The following is a 21,351-nucleotide window of genomic DNA, read 5'->3' as shown; positions in this document are numbered from 1 at the left end:
GTTTGTATCTCAAAAGCTCATGAATCCAGTCCCTCATATCTCAAGGCACTGCTGTGTATATATAAAATACTAGATTAGGAACAGATCAGAGGATGACTAGTAGATGGTTAGAAAATGACACATAATCAAGTCAATATTAAGTTCACAATCAATTCTAATCTTCATAGATAAACATCCAAAATGTCATCTGTGATTTATATTAATATGAGTGAGGATTTTTCTCTTGTATTGACTGTTTGATGTTTGTGATTACATAAAACTAAAACTAGTAGCATTATTTTACAAGTGTTTACATGTGCTTTTTTTTTTTACACAATTTAGTACACACAATCAAAATTTCAAATTGCAATGTCAACAACAATCAATAAACAAAAACCAAAACCATGCAGTCAACACAACATTCAAAAAAACTGGGTCACATGAAAAGCTTCACTCATACACAACATTGTACGCTCAGATTTCTTATTTTTAACAATGGACAATACATTAATATATGATTTAAGCTCGATCAAAAAAAACTAGGAGGCATGGAAAGTGTGCATGTGCTTGAATGGTTGCGATAAATGTACATGACCTCATTGAGTGTTTTTTTTTTTATCTCACCGCCTCCCCACGATGACCCACAAACATCAAACTTTAACTTATCAGCTGAAAAAACAGGACAAGGTCACTGACAACACAAAAAGGCAACACTATGTACACGTTACACGTCCACACAACACAACACGTTTGCACTTTGTGCGTGTGTGTATGCGTGTGTGCGCGCGCGTGCTCAATGTTTGCGATCCACAGGTGCATTGGCAGAGAAGCAGGTCACACAAGATAACATAAGAAGTTTGTGCTTTGCTGCCGATGTTGACATACAGTGCAACGCACGCTCACGTGTGCAAACAACACATTTGCTACAAGGCCAGTCAACTAAGTGCGACCATTCCTATTTGAACTTTTTAATTCTTTTGCTGCCACTCAAATATCATCACGTGTTAGATTGGCCTGACCTGGGGTCTAGCCCAGGTGACTTTGTGCAAGAGGCGCGGTTTACCATGGATTGGTGTTGCTCTTTGTGTTAAAATGTTACATTTCAACAATGTAACATATGTTAAGTTGTTAACACACTTGACTAGCTTGTTTAAAAAGGACATATATTAATAAAAACAAAACGCATGGGGGAAAACAAAAAAAAAAACCCACACCAAATCTCATAGATTTCTGGGGTGCTGGAACACCCCTAAAAATGGGCTAGAAACGGCCATGGTCCCTATAGTTAATGTCATGGCGCATAAAGACAAACAATGGACTGGTCGCTAGTCTGTGTCAGAGCACATATAGACACCACCCAATGGCAGGGCACGTATCAGACAAACAATTGGTTGCTAGTTAATGTCGCCCACACAGACAATGGACTGGTCTCCAGTTGTATATAAAACAAATTCCCATTCATAGCTCTGGACTCTTCTGGACTGTTTATCTCTAGTGAACCTAAGAGACTGTGCTTTACTTTTTTTCTGCCCCCTTTCATTTAACTTTGTTTAAATAAATAAATAAAATGAAGATTCCAACATGTTTTTGGAACAAGCTGCCCACAAATCAAGAAAGCCAGAGACCAGCTTCGAATCCCACATCCTCCAAACTGCGATGCAGACCTGCAAGCCAGTTGCTGTCCGTGTTTTATTTTTGTTTTTTTCGTTGTGAAGGAGTTGAGTGGAACATTCGACGTGTTCGACGGCACCTGCTGGCGTCCAGTAGGTGGCAGTGCGCCCCACACGCCTCCGTTTCGCCAACAGGAAAAAGAAGACGAGGAAGCGCGAACCGGAAATAGAAGAAACCGAAGCTAACGTGGTAGCAAGTGAAGTGAACAACATTTGGAAGGTTTAACGTCGCTTCTCATGCCTTTGTGCGTACCAATGCAAGTTTGACGGCTGATGTAAATTATTGCCATGCAAGCACATTTACGTTTTTTTTTGTTTTTTTTTTTGGCTTGTGCTAACAGTATCCTCCGCGCGCTAGCTCATTGAAGCGGATAGGCTACCTGGACGATAACGCTCGTCATTTGTAGAACTGTATTATCAATTATTATTTTTGCTATAATTCTAAAACCAACTGCGATTTTGACACAGACGTGTCGTTTGCCGGTTTAGAAACGATTTTAAAAAATAATAGATTTTTTTTATCCTTCTAACCCCGTTTTATTTCATTTTCGCTGTCGAAAAATGTAAACATATATTTTTTTAATGGAACAGTTCTGTCGTTTCACAAATGTAGATAATTTTCTTTTTTTTTTTTTTCTTCTCTAAGCTACTGCATTCACTCAGTATTACTACTTTGTTATTGTTATGGCATTATAATAACAATGAGTGATTCTTCTATGAGCTTGATTTTGATTTGGATTGATTGATTTTGATTTATTTGTTCATTTTTCCTTTCGGACAGCATTGTGACAAACAAACATTTCAACATACAATTTTAACATATGATAACCGAAAAGAAAAAGGGCTGGCAGGAAGAAGCATAAAGCTTATGAATTCCCGCCCCCATACTAAACTAGGACGCATAAAATCAAGAGTAATAGTTAAGGATCAGCAAAGATGATAAAATTTCACACAGTTCATCAAGTCCATGAAGTTGATTATCCAGTTGATTACATTCGTAGACTTTTGATTCAGGCAAATGGATTATAGAAAGTTCAATCAGTTCATCTTCACCAGTGATTTGATCGCATGTAGTTCATGAGAGAAGATTCGTTCAAATTGATTGTTGATCACTTGTTGATTAGTACCATGTGGATTATCACAGTCCAGCAGCTTTAGATAACTGGGCATAGCGAAGACCATGTGTCCGACACCTCCTTCAGTCCGATCCGTCTTCATCACGATTTTGATTCATCGCGAATTTTTTCTCCAGTTCGAGCAACCTTGTGGCCATGTCTCTCCTCATTCCGTTCATGGCAAGGTTGAGTGCTGCAAGGTCGTTTTTCACCAGAGAAGTGTCATCACAGGCCTTAGTTCGGCCGGCTTGCACGCCAGTGATGGCTCTCAGGGTGGCCGCAGCCATTTCCTCTGCATTCTTCTGGCGATCAGACATTTTTCGTAGCGTACGAAACAGCCAGTAGAATCCAATCCCAAGCAGCATCAGCATAACCACCAGCACAGCCAGCAGGTACAAATCTTCCACATCCTCCAAATCCAGATTTGTCAGACACAATGGTCTCCACTTAGCCCAGGAATCTTCAGCATATCCAGACATGTAAGTTCCACTTGGACATGAACGCTGAGTAGGTCCAGGTCTCATCGTAGAAAAGATTTTGTCAAACGCACTTAGAGACCAGCTAATTAGATCCATACTGGTTTGTCGAAAGTTTTTGGAGCAGTTTTTGGATGACTTCTGTAGTCATCCAAATAGGAGAATATTTACTGTTGAGAGGCTGAAATGACAATTTTAAGTTCAACATGGTCTCAATGATAAATCAGTTTTCGAGATATTTGCCAGTAAATTTGATAATTGAATAGTTGTCAATTAATTGTTGCACCTCTGAAAGTTTTATAACAATTTGAGTGATCTTGTATGTTAACATTAGGAGATGTCAGCAGATACCAAGATCGCCGAGCTGCTCACTGAACTACATCAGCTCATCAAACACACGCAGGTCAGCTCGTGTGATGTCATTGTGCGTGTGTGTGTCAGGATGTCAAATGATCAAATATTTGTGCATGTGTGTTGCAGGAGGAGCGGTCACGCAGCGAACATAACCTGCTCAACATCCACAAAACCCATGAGAGAATGCAGACGGAAAACAAAAGTCAGTTGGCCATCCTTCATTGTCCTGTGTCCTGGCAGTCGACGTGTGATGTTCAGCACGTAATTGATGTGACTGCGCTTGTTGTCCCGCAGCTTCGCCGTACTACCGCACCAAGCTGAGAGGGCTTTACAGCACTGCCAAGGCTGACGCGGAGGCAGAGTGTGGGTCAGTTGACTCCTGTTGTCATGGCAACCATTGATGTGTGTAAGGTGTTGTCATGGTAATGTATACTAACACATCATGTTTTGTCACATTGACAACTGACACTGTCTAAAATGAATGTTTAACATGTTGTGGTGACAATTGACATTATATTGTCATGGTAACAGTTGAGCGCATGTAACATGATGCAGAGTATAACACATGAGTGTAACGTGGAGACAATTGACAGCTTGTAAAATGTTGTCATGTTAACACATAACTGTCATTGTTGTCATGGTAACACAAGAATTTAATATGCTGTCATGGTAACAAATAAGTGTTAAGGTGCCGCAACAGTAAAACATTCGGAACAGCTGACATTGTCAAAGGTGTTGTCATGGTAACACAGGACAACCAAAGTATTCTGGTAACATATTTGTGAAACATGTTTTTATGATAACTCATAGCTCATGCATTGGCATGGTGACATGAGCGTAAGTCATGTAAGGTGTTGCCATGGTAACAGAGGACTGTGAGAGTTTTGCCATGGTAATTGTTGAAGTTTGTCTTGTGTTCAGGATCCTGCGCCGTGCTCTGGACAAAATTGCGGAGATCAAGTCGTTATTGGAGGAGCGAAGGATCGGTGCGTATGTGCCTGTGTGTCCACCCTATCTGTCGCGGCCCCCCCACACTCACAACAGCTTTTGGCCGTTGCAGCCGCCAAGATGGCCGGTGTTTATAGCGACAGCGACCCACCTAGGAAAACCATGCGGCGCGGTGTCCTCATGACGCTCCTCCAGCAGTCCGCCATGACGCTGCCGCTCTGGATCGGCAAGCCCGGCGAGAGGTACCAAAGTTTCCTCTTTTTAGTTGACTTGCTTATTTGCGCTCAACAGTGAACCCGTTTAACACCAAAGTGGTGAGGTCACATGCCACATCCGCCCGCGATAGGTGAAAATCTATGAGTCCAGGCTCCGGCCTTCCTGGGTGGAGTTTGCATTAGAGATAGGCCGATAATCGGGGCCGATATTTGACATATTGGTACATATCGGTATCGGTCTGTTTTATTAATCTGACGGCCGATATGAGCGATCCATTTAAAACTCCGTCTTTTCGCTTCGAATGCAGCCCAGAGCGTCTCTGTCTGTTATGGAGTCCAACTCCAGCAATGTAACGCCCATAGCAGCATTTGATTGGTTAGCCGTGCAAGAGCCAGAACCAATCAGTAGTGTATGCCTGTATCACAGTAGCCGGTCACACACGCACCCACGTACACAACGCGACAGACACATGCTTCGAAGGTAAGTTAAAAGAGAAGAGACTCCGCCGATCGTTTCACCATGATAAGCTAAACACATTGAATTATGTTGTGTATTAAATGCACTATATGAATGGAGCTGCATTGCCTTGCATTGAATCCCCGCTAGCTAACAGTGGTGTGTTCAGCTTAGCATGTAGGCTAACACCCAGTAGCTAATTCGCTACTCGGGGAGGGAATCACACACATGTTCACTTAATTAAGTAAATAATGTTTGTTAGAAAGGTTCCAAATATTAACAGTTGTCATTATTATATTGTCTAGTTCCATGTTAAGAGTAGAGTAATGTCATTATATTTACCTCTCGTGACGCACACATTGCATTCTGTGGTCACGTCCACTACTTGTTGCATAACGGTTATTATGCAGTGAGATGCCACAGTGACACTAAATAGCGTTTAGTTACTTTATATTGTGTTTATTTGTCGCACTGGTTTGCCATTGTGTGCCTTAAGCTTCGACGTCGATTTGATTGACAGCTCGTTGTGCACCTCGTTAAAGTCCGCTCCGTAACTAATTAAGTGTCTCAAACACCGTTTAACTACACGAACGTGTTCTCTTCCGTATGTTTGGCATTAGTAGAGAAGTGCACTAAAGTATAGTGTGCTTATTTGCTTGTTTTGTCTCTCTTTTCACGTCATGTCTGCTGTGAGTTGGGACATTATGCTCTCAATGGATGCCACTAATATGTAACATCTACGGCCGTAGTCGGCTGCAATTAATGTTCAGTGATGTAATTTCGTTACGTGCCTCATACTTTGAATAATGAGCTCATGTTTGGTGTGTTGTATAACTTTCTCGTGTGTTAGTAACTATTCATTGTGGACAGCTAAGACAGTGCTTGTTAATGTGAATTAGCAATGTTGCAGCCCAGTTATTATTTAGACAAGTACATCTGTGCCATTAAGTGATACAGTACAGTACAGTAGTGAGAGAATAGTGGGCCCATATACACACACGTGTCTATAAGTGTAAAACACATTAAACAGCAGAAAGTGGCAGCGGTCCACCGCAACAATGTCTGTTTAACCAAGTTATTCTTACTATTATTATAACCAAGTTATTTTACTCTACCTTTTTCTGCGTTGATTGGGGCATCCTAAGTGGCACTAAACTACATGATGAAGTGTCTTTTGACAGTTCTCTTGTAGAGAGGAGTAGCATGATATTGCTGTTCTCGATTTAAGATCCTCAGCTTATCAAAACTGTCTATATGGTAACAATAACAATAATTATAATAAGGTCTACAAGAACTGTATGGTGTTCAGGGATGAATAGTTTTTCTCATGGATTTTTTTTTTTTTTTTTTGCTGTAGTAATAAGTAATGCCACAGCTGATGCACATTTTGAATGACAGGGTTCCTCCTATTACTTCAAAATATAAAAATATAACATTTATAGAATAAAACTACAAGTATCCCAAATGCTATAAAAGGTAATGTCACATTGGCCCCACATTTAACTCCCCCCGCCACCAACGTCTTATTGCAGATAGAAGGATGTAAAATGAAAAGTGCAGTGTGAGAATCCATTGTAAAGAAGGGTTAGGGTTTGCATTATTCAAAAATTTGGTGCCAACATTTTAACTTTTACTGCAAATGAATATCGGCTTCAAATATCGGTTATCCGCCTCCTTGACTACCGATAATCGGAATCGGTATCGGCCCTGAAAAAAGCATATCGGTCTATCTCTAGTTTGCATGTTCTCCCCGTGCCTGCGTGGGTCTTCTCCGGGTACTCCGGTCTCCTCCCACATTCCAAAGACATGCATGGCAGGTTAATTGGGTGCTCCGAATTGTCTCTAGGTGTGCTTGTGAGTGTGGATGGTTGTTTGTCTCTGTGTGCCCTGCGATTGGCTGGCGACCAGTCCAGGGTGTCCCCCGCCTACTGCCCAGAGCCAGCTGAGATAGGCTCCAGCACCTCTCGTGACCCTTGTGAGGAATAAGCGGTCAAGAAAATGGATGGATGGAAGGCTGTGCTGCATTCATTCTCAAGCATTCATCAGTCAACCACCAGAGGGCCGACGCACAGTTAAGGCTTCATTAAGTCAGTGTTTCCCAACCTTTATCAGGGCTCCATACTGCAACCACTATGCTTGCAAATGCTGCTAACTTTTCAGCGTGTTCTGGTAAAAATTTCATCTGTTTGTGCGAGTGCATGTTTCAGTGCTCTGTCTGCTGTCTCACTGTTTAACCCATTAAAACCTAACGCACTTGGAAAAATATGCCTCTAAAACCTATGGGTGACTTTTGAGTCATACCCGAAAACCTGAAGTTTTCCTGTAAATTCAGCAATATTTAAAATAATATCTCAGCTCCTGAAGCAGATGGAAACATAATTGCAAAAACATTATAGAGCTTACACCTGGGGAGGTCACACAAACCTAAGTTTATTTTTATAAGCCTTAAATTAAAAAAAATAAAATAAAAATCAACAAACAAATGTTGCATCTGCGGGTATATAACTCCATATATATTTACCTTCAACACTGGAACGCAGATGTAATTATTTGTGGTAATTATTTGTCGTCCATCCCATCACAAAGTTGCCAAAATTTTCAACATCCTCATTCTCTACAAACATATTTCTAAACAGTATGTCACTGTCGACTCATTACACTGATTCAATTCCTTCCGCGCCGTCGTCAATTGCATTATTTATTTCATAACTACAACAAATCTGCATCTACCGTAAATGCCCGAATAAAATTCCAGGACATGCTTCGAGGCCCACGTCACCCTCTCATGCACATTCTGATGCCTTTAATCGGCTAAGAGACCAAGAATTGGTCAAAACAAAATAAAATGACGGCTCTCCGGGCTTTAAAGGGAGAAACGCGGTCATGCGCTCCCGGCCTTAATCGGTTAAAATGTGCTTAAAAGTCACCATCTTTTTCATTTCTTTAGCCACTCTCTTTCTGCACACCCCCATTGCAACGACAGAGTGCTGTCTCCATATCTATGGGTATGTTCGGAAAGCACGCTCTAATCCACGCCGACCGTTTGGAAACTTGGAGCGTTTTTTGGGGGGGTTTTTTTTCCTTTTTTTTTTTTTTTTCCAAAAGTCCCGTTGGATTGTTCGGAGTGCTACAAAAACGAGGAGTGCATCAGGCAGTACAGATGGAAACATTTCAAGCACAAGCTTCTGATTCGATGGCTTTGGCGCTTGTATTGTCTTGACCAGAAGACGTTTTGTCTTTGTGCTACCTCTGTGACCATTACTGCAGCGGCGTACAAGAAAAATTTCATATGGTTTAAATAAAGACAAAGTAAGCGTTAGGCAGGGTAACAATTTATGGTCAGATTTTGTTTTGCAACTTGTGTTGAAGAAACACATAATAGAATATCAGATAAAGGTTTGATATCTGTTTTTCAATTTCCAATTTTTATTCGAAAACTCTGAGATTACTCGTTCCCGTTCAACGTAGACAGCGACACTGCTGCTTCGTGAACGGCGGACGGACAGGCCTTTCCACACATGAATGTTCTGAACGTATGTGTGTGTGAATATTCTGAAAACTGCGGTGTCTCAAAAATAAATGTCTACAAACACACCTTCAATAATTCACTAGCAGAATTGAATATTAAACAAGTCATGATTAATGCACATTGCACACACATTAAAAAATGCATGTGTAAATCGCAGATACATTTGTGGTTCCGATAAACAGATGAAAATTGCGGCTATATTTATGTGAATGATTTTGAGAAAAATCTCACCAATTCTATAAGAGCTGGCCCCTATTATGGGGAGACATTTGTCTCAAAATTATTCACACAAATATATTCTTGACAAATCTCTCCCCATGCCCTATGAGATGAACAAAATGTTCACACAAAAGCAAAATGTCTGAACTTTGCGTTATATTTTAAATATCTTCTTTATCTGCTGCTGCTTACTTAAATGTATGATGTATTTTTTCTGAAAAAACATTGTCCATCCGTCTGTCTTTGCAGCCCGCCCCCTCTGTGCGGGGCGACGCCCGCCAGTGGCGACTACGTGGCCAAGCAGGGAGACAAGGTGGCAGCCAGGGTCAAGGCGGTGGATGGAGATGAGCAGTGGATCCTGGCCGAGGTCGTCAGCTACAGCCACGCCGCCAACAAGTAAGCGGCTCGCCTCGCTTTTCAACTTTTATCTCTGCCAGTCTGAGTAGCAGCGTAGCAGGCTTTCCCAAAAATGCCAAGTGACTTGGATTGCTCACTTCAACTTATAGACCTTAGTCAGAGATGGGCAACTTCAAACATGGAGGGGGGCACACTTTTTCATCAGTGCTACTTGACACAAACAAAAAATAACCATATAGGCCGATTGTCTTTTTTTTTTTTTTATGTGAAAAGGGTTCTCGTGCCAAAAATTCACATTTAAAGATGTCGAAAAAAGGGCTAGAAAGCAAACCCACATCAAATGCAAGAAAATATATTTTTTTGTACGTTTTCACAAAAATTAACTCATTCAAAGATTTGAATTTTATAGTAAGGTTTGTCCTGCATGTTCTACAAAATTCCCCAATAAAGAGTGCACAGTAAAGTCGACTCTGCTTTGTTGTAGGAGCCCTGCAAAGTATAATTCTCTGGCCCTGTATTTCAAGTCAAGTCAAGTCATCTTTCTTTATTTTGCCCTTTCAGCCTTAGCTGTCACAAAGCGCTTTAAAGAAACACAACATAAAACAAACATAACATAAAACATTAACAACAATACAATTACAATTACAATCACAACAAACCAACACTTTTTTTTTACTACTACATACACTTTGATGCGGTGGTAGCTGAAAGGTGATAAAGGCTTAAAAAAAAAAAAAAAAGCCCCAAAATACTTTTAAAAAAACAACAACAAAAAAAAAACTACAGTAAGCACTTAAAAAAAAAATACTTTTCAAAAATGAATTGAGCTCCAAGAACGTGAGCAGGCACTTGCCCGTCGTTGACCTAGATAGTTCCTACCGAGTCTATTCTTAGTGACTGGTGATTCTTAAATGCATTCACAATCTAGTGTTGTCACAATACCAAAATTTTGACTTCGATACTATACCTGCATAACATAGGTCGATACCGGTACTTAAAGGGTACCTCAACAAAAATTTAAAACATCACTAAAAGCAGCAAAATTAAAACTGACAAAAGAACTTCAAATTATTTTTATTTTTTATTAATTCAAAATATTGGGATGTGTACATGTTAATTTATGTGCATACTGTATATATGTATGTTTATATTGTATATGCTTTCACATTGCTTGCCATATTCTTGAAGTACTGTATTTGACTGCATTTGATGTCATCGTTTTAAATATTGATAATACAGTGTAGGGCTGAACGATTAATTGCATTTGCGGTTAAACTGCGGTTTGACAACAGGCGATTACGTAATTGCGGAAAGCTGCGGTTTAAATGCTCATTGAAACGGAGCAGAAGGAGAGAACGAACGAAAGAAAGAGGGAGCAGGACCGTCACCGCTGTAACTAAAGCCTAGCGCCGTAAGTGCACGTCATTTTGGTGAGTTTTTTTAATTAATTAATTTCTTTTTTTTGTCTAATGAGAACTTGAGACGAGTGTCTTAACTTGTTTAATCTGTTTGAGCTTGGTTTTAAAACAACACTTTACTGTTGTGAGTTACGACTTTTCAGCTGTCGTAGTGTTGCGCATTTTGTAAACTGGGTGTACTGTATACGCAAGAGTGCGGCAGCGGTTCATAAATTTGAGTTGTCCTATATTTTGAGGCCAAATAGGTGTGTATGTGGCCATATGTTGTAATTCAATTTCATGAATGAAGTTTAGGACAGACGAAATGATTATTGCTCGTCATTTAGATGCTGCTGCCGCCGCCGTAGCCTTTTTAACGTTAGTGAACAAAATAGGCCAAGCGGCGAACAACGACAGCTCTTTAACTCTTTCTGTCGGCCGCAGCCACGTCAGAACACAACAGCTCCGAACGCGTTTAGCTTACCAAAACGAATCATGTGTTGCCTTTATGGACCATCCAGACCGTGGGAAACTACCAAACCTGCGACCCACCCACAAGTATTGCTACAGAATGCTAGTGTTTTTTTTTTTTTTGTTTTTTTTTTTTAAATCATTAATCTTTTTTTTTTTTAATCATCACAAATTTAGTGACTGAAGTGACTTTTATTTTATTTATTTTTTATATGTATACTGAATTTATTTATTTATAAATACAGTGTTTACCTGTCATGTCATACATCATGCGCCTGTACGTTGGGGTTTACCCCGGTAGACGAGAGGGTAGCATCCCTCCGCCTTCGGGTGGGGGGGACGGGTCCTGACTGTTGTTTGTGCATATGCACCAAACAGCAGTTCAGAGTACCCACCCTTTTTGGAGTCCTTGGAGGGTGTGCTGGAGAGCGCTCCCCCTGGGGACTCCCTCGTCCTGCTGGGGGACTTCAACGCTCACGTGGGCAATGACAGTGAGACCTGGAGGGGCGTGATTGGGAGGAACGGCCCCCCTGATCGGAACCCGAGCAGCGTTCTGTTATTGGAGTTCTGTGCTCGTCACGGTTTGTCCATAACGAACACCATGTTCAAGCATAAGGGTGTCCATATGTGCACTTGGCACCAGGACACCCTAGGCCGCAGTTCGATGATCGACTTTGTAGTCGTGTCATCGGATTTGCGGCCGCATGTTTTGGACACTCGGGTGAAGAGAGGGGCGGAGCTGTCAACTGATCACCACCTGGTGGTGTGTTGGCTCCGATGGTGGGGGAAGATGCCGGTCCGACCTGGCAGACCCAAACGTATTGTAAGGGTTTGCTGGGAACGTCTGGCGGAATCCCCTGTCAGAAAGAGTTTCAATGCCCACCTCCGGCAGAGCTTCTCCCTTGTCTCGGGGGAGGCGGGGAACATTGAGTCCGAATGGGCCATGTTCCGCGCCTCCATTGTTGAGGCGGCCGATCGGAGCTGTGGCCGTAAGGTGGTCGGTGCCTGTCGCGGCGGAAATCCTCGAACCCGCTGGTGGACACCAGCGGTAAGGGATGCCGTCAAGCTGAAGAAGGAGTCCTATCGGGCCTTTTTGGCCTGTGGGACTCCGGAGGCAGCTGACAGGTACCGGATGGCCAAGCGGAACGCGGCTTCGGCGGTTGCTGAGGCAAAAACTCGGACATGGGAGGAGTTTGGTGAGGCCATGGAAAGCGACTTTCGGACAGCTTCGAGGAAATTCTGGTCCACCATCCGGCGTCTCAGGAGAGGAAAGCAGTGCACCATTAACACTGTGTATAGTGGAGATGGGGTGCTGCTGACCTCGACTCGGGATGTCGTGAAGCGGTGGGGGGAATACTTCGAAGACCTCCTCAATTCCACCGACACGTCTTCCTTTGAGGAAGCAGAGTCTGGGGACTCTGAGGTGGGCTCTCCTATCTCTGGGGTCGAAGTCACTGAGGTGGTTGGAAAGCTCCTCGGCGGCAGGGCCCCGGGGGTGGATGAGATCCGCCCGGAGTTCCTAAAGACTCTGGATGTTGTGGGGCTGTCTTGGTTGACACGCCTCTACAACATCGCGTGGACATCGGGGACAGTGCCTCTGGATTGGCAGACCGGGGTGGTGGTCCCCCTTTTTAAGAAGGGGGACCGGAGGGTGTGCTCCAACTACAGAGGGATCACACTCCTCAGCCTCCCTGGTAAGGTCTATTCGGGGGTGCTGGAGAGGAGGGTCTGTCGGGAGGTCGAATCTCGGATTCAGGAGGAGCAGTGTGGTTTTCGTCCTGGCCGTGGAACAGTGGACCAGCTCTACACCCTCAGCAGGATCCTTGAGGGGGCGTGGGAGTTCGCTCAACCAGTCCACATGTGTTTTGTGGATTTGGAGAAGGCGTTCGACCGTGTCCCTCGGGGAGTCCTGATGGGGGTGCTTCGGGAGTACGGGGTACCGGGCCCCCTGATACGGGCTGTTCGGTCCCTGAACGACCGTTGCCAGAGTTTGGTCCGCATTGCCGGCAGTAAGGCGGAATCATTTCCGGTGAGGGTTGGACTCCGCCAAGGTTGCCCTTTGTCACCGATTCTATTCATAACTTTTATGGACAGAATTTCTAGGCGCAGCCGAGGCGTTGAGGGGTTCCGGTTTGGTGGCCTCAGCATTGCATCTCTGCTCTTTGCAGATGATGTGGTGCTGTTGGCTTCATCAGGCCGGGGCCTCCAACTCTCACTGGAGCGGTTCGCAGCCGAGTGTGAAGCGGTTGGGATGAGGATCAGCACCTCCAAATCCGAGACCATGGTCCTCAGTCGGAAAAGGGTGGAGTGTCGTCTTCGGGTCGGGGATGAGATCCTTCCCCAAGTGGAGGAGTTCAAGTATCTTGGGGTCTTGTTCACGAGTGAGGGTAGGATGGAGCGGGAGATCGACAGGCGGATCGGTGCAGCGTCTGCAGTGATGCGGACTCTGTATCGGTCTGTCGTGGTGAAGAAAGAGCTGAGCCAAAAGGCAAAGCTCTCGATTTACCGGTCGATCTACGTTCCGACCCTCACCTATGGTCACGAGCTGTGGGTCGTGACCGAAAGAACGAGATCCCGGATACAAGCGGCCGAAATGAGTTTCCTCCGCAGGGTTTCCGGGCTCTCCCTTAGAGATAGGGTGAGAAGCTCGGTCATCTGGGAGGGACTCAGAGTTGACCCGCTGCTCCTCCGCGTTGAGAGGAGCCAGCTGAGGTGGCTCGGGCATCTGGTTCGGATGCCTCCTGGACGCCTCCCTGGGGAGGTGTTCCGGGCATGTCCCACCGGTGGGAGGCCCCGGGGACGACCCAGGACACGCTGGAGAGACTATGTCTCTCGGCTGGCCTAGGAACGCCTTGGGATCCCACCGGAGGAGCTGGTTGAAGTGGCTGGGGAGAGGGAAGTCTGGGTTTCCCTCCTGAAGCTGCTGCCCCCGCGACCCGACCCCGGATAAGCGGAAGAAGATGGGTGGATGGATGGACATGTCATGTTTCATGCAAAATGAAAAGTTGGTTATGTTGAGTGGTAAATTGTAACTACAGTAGTAGAAAAATAACTGATATTAAAAGGCTTTATTTGCCTTTATCTTAAGATCCTGTCATAATATAATAGCTCTGATATTGTTTATTAGGGGTGTGAATTGCCTAGTACCTGACGATTCGATTCGTATCACGATTCACAGGTCACGATTCGATTCGATACCGATTAATCCCGATACGAATGGTCACGATTCGATACCGATTAATCCCGATACGAATTTATAAGTTGATTGTTGCGATTTTTTTCCATTCAAATTTAGAAAATACTATCAGTAAATTTGTACATGTACACTGTAAGATTTGTATGAATATATTTATCTAAAACTTGAGGCTTATAACCGTGAGCCACTGTACACAAACAGTTTGCAATCTGTTTCACATTTGAACAGCATTAAAATAAAAATATTAAGGCTTAATGTTCCGTTCATATAACATTCTTCCATGCTCAAGGTGTGAATCCTAAAAAAAAAAACAAAAAAAAAAAAACAATCGATTCTGCCGATTATTGAATCGATTCGAGAATCGCGCGATGTAGTATCGCGATATATCGCCGAATCGATTTTTTTTAACACCCCTATTGTTTATCATAATTAACTTTTTGTTGGGTAAAAAAAATAAATAAAAAAATCATTGAAAAGGACCTTGAAAAAAAAATAATGTTGCTTGAGTGTCCGTGCATGTCTCTGCTCTTCTCCATTCCGCTCCCAACTAGTCAAACACTACAAACTGAGAACAAAATAGCTCACAAACAGCTTATTTTCTAAGGGAAGTGTCAAAAATGCGTCACAACCTGCCGCTCTGTCAGTCGTTTGACATCGTCGTCTATGCATGGCTGTGATTTCCTACTCTGTGCCTGGTCATTGAACGCACCTTGAGTCCACTGCAGGAGAATTGTTGCTTTTTCTTCTGCTTCTCTGCGAAAAACATTTGCACTTGTTACAAAATGTTTCTAAAACTGAAAATCAAAAACCACACGTGTGTTCTTCGTGTTTATTGAAACCATGCGTAGGCAGTGCTGTCGCGTGGCTTCCACTCTGCTTGCGTGAAGCCTTAATTAGCGCGACATGCTTCTCAACGAGGAGTGGACAGCCAGCGAGCGCTTCAGTGTTCAGTGCGCAAAGCCATCTTCCTGCGCCCTCTCGCCCACAAAGCTGAAAGAGGCGTGCGGCTTACTTAAGGAGTTTTCCACATTTCGCTAAACAGGCGGCCGTGAGTGTATGTGTACCTGCCTTTAAAATACAGAGTTGGCGGGCTCCCTTTATGTATTTTGTTGCGCTTTTACATTTCCTTCCTTTTTGAAACACTGTACAAAAATACCAAATGTCAATACAGGAACCGTGTTTTTCATGGCTGTGTTTATTGCCACACTCAACACTTTTGACCTCTTCCAGGTACGAGGTGGACGACATCGACGAAGAGGGCAAAGAGTGAGTATGTCATACCCAGGAGGTTTGTTGCCAGCCACGCCTGCCGACGTCACTTCCTGTGTGTGCGTGCCTCAGGCGACACACTCTGAGCAGACGTCGCATCATCCCGCTGCCGCAGTGGAAGGCCAACCCCGAGACAGACCCCGAGGCGCTCTTCAGCAAAGACCAGCTGGTGCTCGCCCTCTACCCGCAGACCACCTGCTTCTACCGCGCCCTCATCCACGCCCCGCCGCACAGGGTCAGTCGCACACTCAGTGTTGGGAAAGTTCATGTTCTACAACAACTAGTTCAAAGTTTAGGTCTTAACCTTAAAGCTACTATATGGAGGATTTCCCCCACAAAATATCTTAACAATAGCCTTTTAATTTGACCATTTATGACTAAAACATATTCTAATTAGCAGATCAACATCTTAGCTGTTCACAATGGGTACTCCTACAAACCTCTGGCCAATATTATTTAGGAAGCGTCCGGTCCTAGTCCTTCGAATTTCCCGTCCTCTGTCTGCTGATGTGACGTCATGCGCGTCCTTGTCAGTTGTTTCCTGTAGTCGCGAAGACGGAACTAGTACAGATTTTCGCTGGCCCAGACACCCGCTGTTACTCCGCGGAAGGCTGCTTTAAAAAAAATAAAACTAAAAACAATGTCAAGTGCCACAAAAAAAAATCTAAACTTGATAGTGAACGACGCCGGGCAAGAAGGAGAGTGAACATCGGTTTGACATTTCAGCGGTGGAGAGAGTTGAGATCGGACTTGGATTAGAAAGTTCATTAGTGCAATTTAATTTTCATTAGGGATGTTTTGGCCTTCTATGTTTAAAATCTTTGCTAATTGTCAAATGAAGGGGAACCTAATTTGCTTGTGAAGCAATAAATGTGTGCTTGCATTAGCAAGTAAGTGCCTCAATATAGAGATTGTAGGTGGTTTATATCCATTCCTGTTATGTACAAAAGCAAAATATTGTGGGTTTTTTTTTGTATGAGCTCTTTTTTTCCTTACAATATTATGATCTTTTTTAAATACCCCAACAATATGGTGATAATTATCATATCGTGACGTTCATACCGTGATATCGTATCGTGATATTTGCATATCATTACATCCCTAATTATAATGGTATATTTAGCATGTCAAAATATTACATTTAGAATGTTATACCTTGAAACTACTTACCTTGTTTTGTTAGTGTGGCAGCAATATTCTTCTTTCATATGTTCTCCTTTTTTTTCTGAGGAAGAGCAAACAGTAAATGATTTTGGGATTTGATTTTGGCACAGCCCCAGGACGACTACTCTGTGCTGTTTGAGGACACATCCTACGCCGATGGCTACTCGCCACCTCTCAACGTGGCGCAGCGCTACGTTGTCGCCTGCAAGGAGAACAAAAAGAAGTAAAATCAAATTAAAGTGGCCACAGGACTCCACAACGCACCTTGTGGAAAATCAAGGAACTGCATCCTATTGAAAGAAGTGTTTTGTTAATGTGTGTACGTGAAATATTAACACTGTAAATAATAAAAACTGTATAAAAGTGTTTTTAAACTTTAACGTGTACATATTAATTCATCTATTTGTTAATGACCTTCCAATGTAAAATTACACTATTTTACATTATAATGAACCGAATACATCGCAGTTTTCCTTTTAATTCTTGACCATTTGTTGTTTTTCTCCAAGGTTTATTTTGGCATACTCCACTCGTGTTTGGTGTGAAAATGCCAATGTAGAGTATCCTTTTTGACAAACAACACTATACACAAAAGAGATGCTTTTTATTTTGAATTATTATTTAATTTGTGATCCCTTGCAATTCAACTGATAAAAAATAGTGGATCCCCACTGGTTGCTGGGTAGAGCCTCAACCCAGAGGGATTGGGCTAGGTCGCAGATAATGAAAATCCGTGTATAATTGACCTCCATAAAAATACATTGGGGGAGAAATAGTTTTTTTTTTAATGCTGATAAACATTCAATATACATTTTCTCTCTAAAAAAAAAAAAAACGTGGGGGAAATTGAGTAATATTTATTTGGAATAAAATCTGTGACGGTGCGAATTCACAGACGCTGTAGCGCGAGTATGTGGGGTCCACAAAAAAAAAAAAAAAAAGTATGCGGGGGATTACTGTAGTGCTAATTTGTATGTGCTGTTGACAGATACAGTTTGTGTAATTGTGTTTTAGATATCGATTGAATGAGGCTCAAAGCAAAGCGTTCGAGGCAATAATACATGTTCACGTGACACAAAAAGATTTGGAATGAATGACTGCATTTGGGTCATGGACAGATTTATTTACAATTGTAATCTCATTTACGTAGTTCCTGGCAGAATAAAGGTAATAGGTCGCTTGCACATCGTAATGCATCATGGGAGTTTTTCCTTCGGGCGCCATATTGGGTGTCCGCCGGTTCACAAGGTACACTCGCGAGTTACACGGTAGAGCTTATCAACCTGATGTAATTTTCGCAGTATTTTCACGATTTACCGGAAGATCAAAAACAACGATACAGGCAGAAGGTGTCTCTGTGTGGCGGGATTGATCCTAATTACGTCCTGACCAAGGGTGATTTTTTTTTTGACGGAGAAAGCTTGCTGGCCAAATGTGACATCTCTGGACATCTTTCCCTACCTCGTGTTGACAACATGCTCCATAACACGCCAACAAATCCCTGGAGGCTTACAATTATTTTGTAAGCGGGTGGATACAGAGTGTAAACTTTAACATCGCATCAGAAGAAACGGTTGCTGTTGCACGTAAGTAAACCACATGGTGTTGGTAATTCTGCACACAAAAATGTTGATTTGTTCTCAGGCTTCCTGTTATCATTGTGTTTACATGCACAGCTGGGTTTACCTGATGTGGTTTTTCTAACAATTTGATAACAGGCAAATATGGCAGAGCGTATAAGAATAAAAAGTAACTATGCACAGCCTCCCCGTGGCTTAATTAAATTTAATGCTACCCTTTCACTAGTTACATGTTACTTAATCAACTTATTCTAAATGGTTAAGGTTAACCACTCTCAGAGGACGTATTTTTCGTTTCAGTTTCCAGTACAATAAAACGTGTTCATGGTAACTACTGAGCATACTGACAGCTTTTCTTATGATCTCACGGTTAAGGAGGCTGTCACAACACCCAATTTCTGTCTGGTGCCGGATGGCAACAATTCCCATCACTTGTCACGACAACACCAATATTATTACCAGGTATGTATGGCTTTACTTTTTGTAGTTTCTTATTTAATTCTATGTTTCATATTTTCATTACAATGTTTGTAATATTTTCAGATTCAGGCACAGATGAGTTTAACTGGACGGACTTCTGCGACTTTGTGGTGTGGACAAAGTGTGATTGAGCGAGTCCACCCAGATCGCTCGTTTTGGCCAGTTGGAAAAGCCAGAGTTTTTTTTTTCCCCAAAGTCCCCTCCTTACCTGAACTGCTCGGGAGAGCATTTACTAGATCAGCAGTGGACTTCCAGTGTTCCTGCTCAGCCGCTGTCACCTACCACTTGCTCATGTACTTCAAAGATGCGGAATAAAGTAGTTTTTTGTGCTGCAGCAGATTGTAAAATCAAATGATATCACTTGAAGTGTGCCAATCTAGACTGCCAAAAGGACAGTGGTTTTGTGACAAGTGTGAAACAAGGATTATTGGGAAAACTGTAACACAGTACTGGTACTTGTCTTTCATTAAACAAATTTAAAAGAGAGCAACTTTTTCCTCTGTACATAGCATAATGAAAGTCATTGCGTACCCCATCAACATTACATCATACCGTCATCTCAGGATGGTAGGCACCTGTGCTAAAATAAACTACATTAATTAACAGTTCAATTTTTAACCCTGAAATTACTACATCTAATCATTATTCACTTCATTTTTTGTGCTTTTAGAAATAATAGAGATTTATGCCATTACTTTAAGAGGGACCATATTGCACATTGAGTCAAATCCTGTCATTTGTATTATGTATAGCTTTGTAAACAAACCCAACAATAGAATTTGTATAAACGCTGCCTTTATTAGCGCCAAACAAACAGTCGCATGTTGTCCTCCTCCAATGCTTTGATGCTCGCCTTCGTTTCCATCATGTCATTGGCAATCAAGTCGGTGTGGCATGAGATCCCTAAAGAAAAAAAAGAAAGAAAAGAATCACAAAAAAATACGGTACCAGTAATAGGTTTAACATAGTAAAGTAGTATAGTTTTTTTGTCAGTGTAAAAGAAATGTACACATTTTGTTGCATTTTTTAATGTATGAACATTGCTACAGGCAAATACTTATTTCTATAAACACTTCCAAATGTCTCTAAATTATAAGGTGCGTGTACACACACAAACAAACATACATTCACTCATGCATACAATATATCATGTAATGAATTCTGAGTGGCATACCAGAGTCAATGATGTCAGCAGTACTTGAGGGTACAGGTTACTGGAGCCATCTGGCTGCATAACTGCAACAATCTCTGCCACTTCGAGTCGTCTTTTCTTTGCTTGTCTCTCCTGTGCACGTTCATATCTTGGCACCGACTGGGCTGAGACATAGATGTTGTCACTAGGGACCCAACTTTAATGTTGGAGCCCAGTCGGGATGATTGGACAGAAAAACGGGCGCAGGGCGACCTGTTAAAATAAACAAATATATAAACAAATAAAATATGGAAAGACTGGTTATTTTACCGCAGTAGGGTGGCCGTGAATAAGTTCTTTAGCATGATGTGTAGGCTACCTGGGGTCTGTTTTCTTGCATCACCCCCGGGGGTCTGTTTTCTTGCATCAGCCCCTTCTGTCTCTTTTTTTTCCAAGTTTACATTTTGCCACCAAAAAACATGTTATCGGCATTAAAAGCCCAAGACTAATCAATCCAATTTCAGCAGTAAACACTTTGCACTGGCACTACTTGGGTGAAAATGTTCGAAGTTAGTTTTTTCGGCTAACGTCCGCTAGCCAGCTTGTACTACCGAACTTGCTTGCTCATGAATCCAAAACATAAGCAACTTGCCCATATATGGGCGGTCGAAACGTTATTAATCCTCATGCATTAAATAAAGGTAAACAAGCTTACCGCTCACAAAGTGATCGCTGCACACACGAGCCCAAAGTAACGACTTCCCTCCGGAGTCCGCACTCCTCTGTCTCCAGGCCCTGGTTCCTAATTATTTTCGGAATTCGGAAAAAAGACCGACCATTTTCCCCCTTGGCTTTGTTCGAACAGCCAACGATGCAGCAACAATGTACCATTTTAAACGCAGAAAACAAACGTGATAGATACGTGTTAGACCGAATCGCTACGTAAATGGAGGCCACCCAGCATGGCGACTACGAGAAATCCGAGGCGGAAGTGACGACATGTGCAAGCGACCTATAAATGATACTTGAAACAATATGGCGGCACTGTGGCCAATAGGTCGCTTGCACGTGTCGTCACTTCCGCCTCGGATTTCTCGTAGTCGCCATGCTGGGTGGCCTCCATTTACGTAGCGATTCGGTCTAACACGTATCTATCACATTTGTTGTCTGCGTTTAAAATGGTACATTGTTGCTGCATCGTTGGCTGTTCGAACAAAGCCAAGGGGGAAAATGGTCGGTCTTTCTTCCGAATTCCGAAAATAATTAGGAACCAGGGCCTGGAGACAGAGGAGTGCGGACTCCGGAGGGAAGTCGTTACTTTGGGCTCGTGTGTGCAGCGATCA

At 42.7% G+C, this 21,351-nt stretch overlaps 1 protein-coding gene and 2 long non-coding RNA genes across 5 annotated transcripts in view; 2 read left to right on the top strand and 1 right to left on the bottom strand.

Moving 5' to 3' along the window:
- The window catches only part of sgf29 (SAGA complex associated factor 29), a 36,946-nt gene extending 18,946 nt beyond the window's left edge, over positions 1 to 18,000 (top strand). Inside the window, exons 3-12 of one of the 3 annotated variants that reach the window (XM_077530169.1) lie at positions 1,695 to 1,869; positions 3,575 to 3,643; positions 3,721 to 3,796; positions 3,889 to 3,961; positions 4,516 to 4,580; positions 4,655 to 4,784; positions 9,212 to 9,358; positions 15,614 to 15,649; positions 15,725 to 15,887; positions 16,927 to 18,000. In XM_077530169.1, the coding sequence (XP_077386295.1) occupies positions 3,578 to 3,643; positions 3,721 to 3,796; positions 3,889 to 3,961; positions 4,516 to 4,580; positions 4,655 to 4,784; positions 9,212 to 9,358; positions 15,614 to 15,649; positions 15,725 to 15,887; positions 16,927 to 17,043 (873 nt within the window). In that variant the 5' untranslated portion in view covers positions 1,695 to 1,869; positions 3,575 to 3,577 and the 3' untranslated portion in view covers positions 17,044 to 18,000. Of the gene's footprint in view, positions 1 to 1,694; positions 1,895 to 3,574; positions 3,644 to 3,720; positions 3,797 to 3,888; positions 3,962 to 4,515; positions 4,581 to 4,654; positions 4,785 to 9,211; positions 9,359 to 15,613; positions 15,650 to 15,724; positions 15,888 to 16,926 lie in introns of all 3 variants that reach the window. The other 2 variants (XM_077530162.1, XM_077530174.1) reach the window with 2 other exon arrangements.
- Positions 18,001 to 18,047: 47 nt separating this feature from the next.
- LOC144024262 (uncharacterized) lies at positions 18,048 to 19,360 on the top strand. Its single transcript, XR_013284718.1, has 2 exons — positions 18,048 to 18,858; positions 18,940 to 19,360. It is a non-coding gene; the product is annotated as an uncharacterized LOC144024262 (long non-coding RNA).
- A 294-nt stretch (positions 19,361 to 19,654) lies between these two features.
- On the bottom strand, positions 19,655 to 21,026 carry LOC144024244 (uncharacterized). Its single transcript, XR_013284714.1, has 3 exons — positions 20,724 to 21,026; positions 20,051 to 20,281; positions 19,655 to 19,779 (listed from the first exon to the last, which is right to left on the bottom strand). It is a non-coding gene; the product is annotated as an uncharacterized LOC144024244 (long non-coding RNA).
- Positions 21,027 to 21,351: the final 325 nt, after the last annotated feature.

The sequence above is a fragment of the Festucalex cinctus genome, chromosome 1, assembly GCF_051991245.1.
Source record: "Festucalex cinctus isolate MCC-2025b chromosome 1, RoL_Fcin_1.0, whole genome shotgun sequence".
In the NCBI taxonomy this organism is placed as follows: Eukaryota; Metazoa; Chordata; class Actinopteri; order Syngnathiformes; family Syngnathidae; genus Festucalex; species Festucalex cinctus.
Note: the sequence above shows the minus strand (reverse complement) of the source record. Positions and strands in the feature narration are given on the sequence as shown.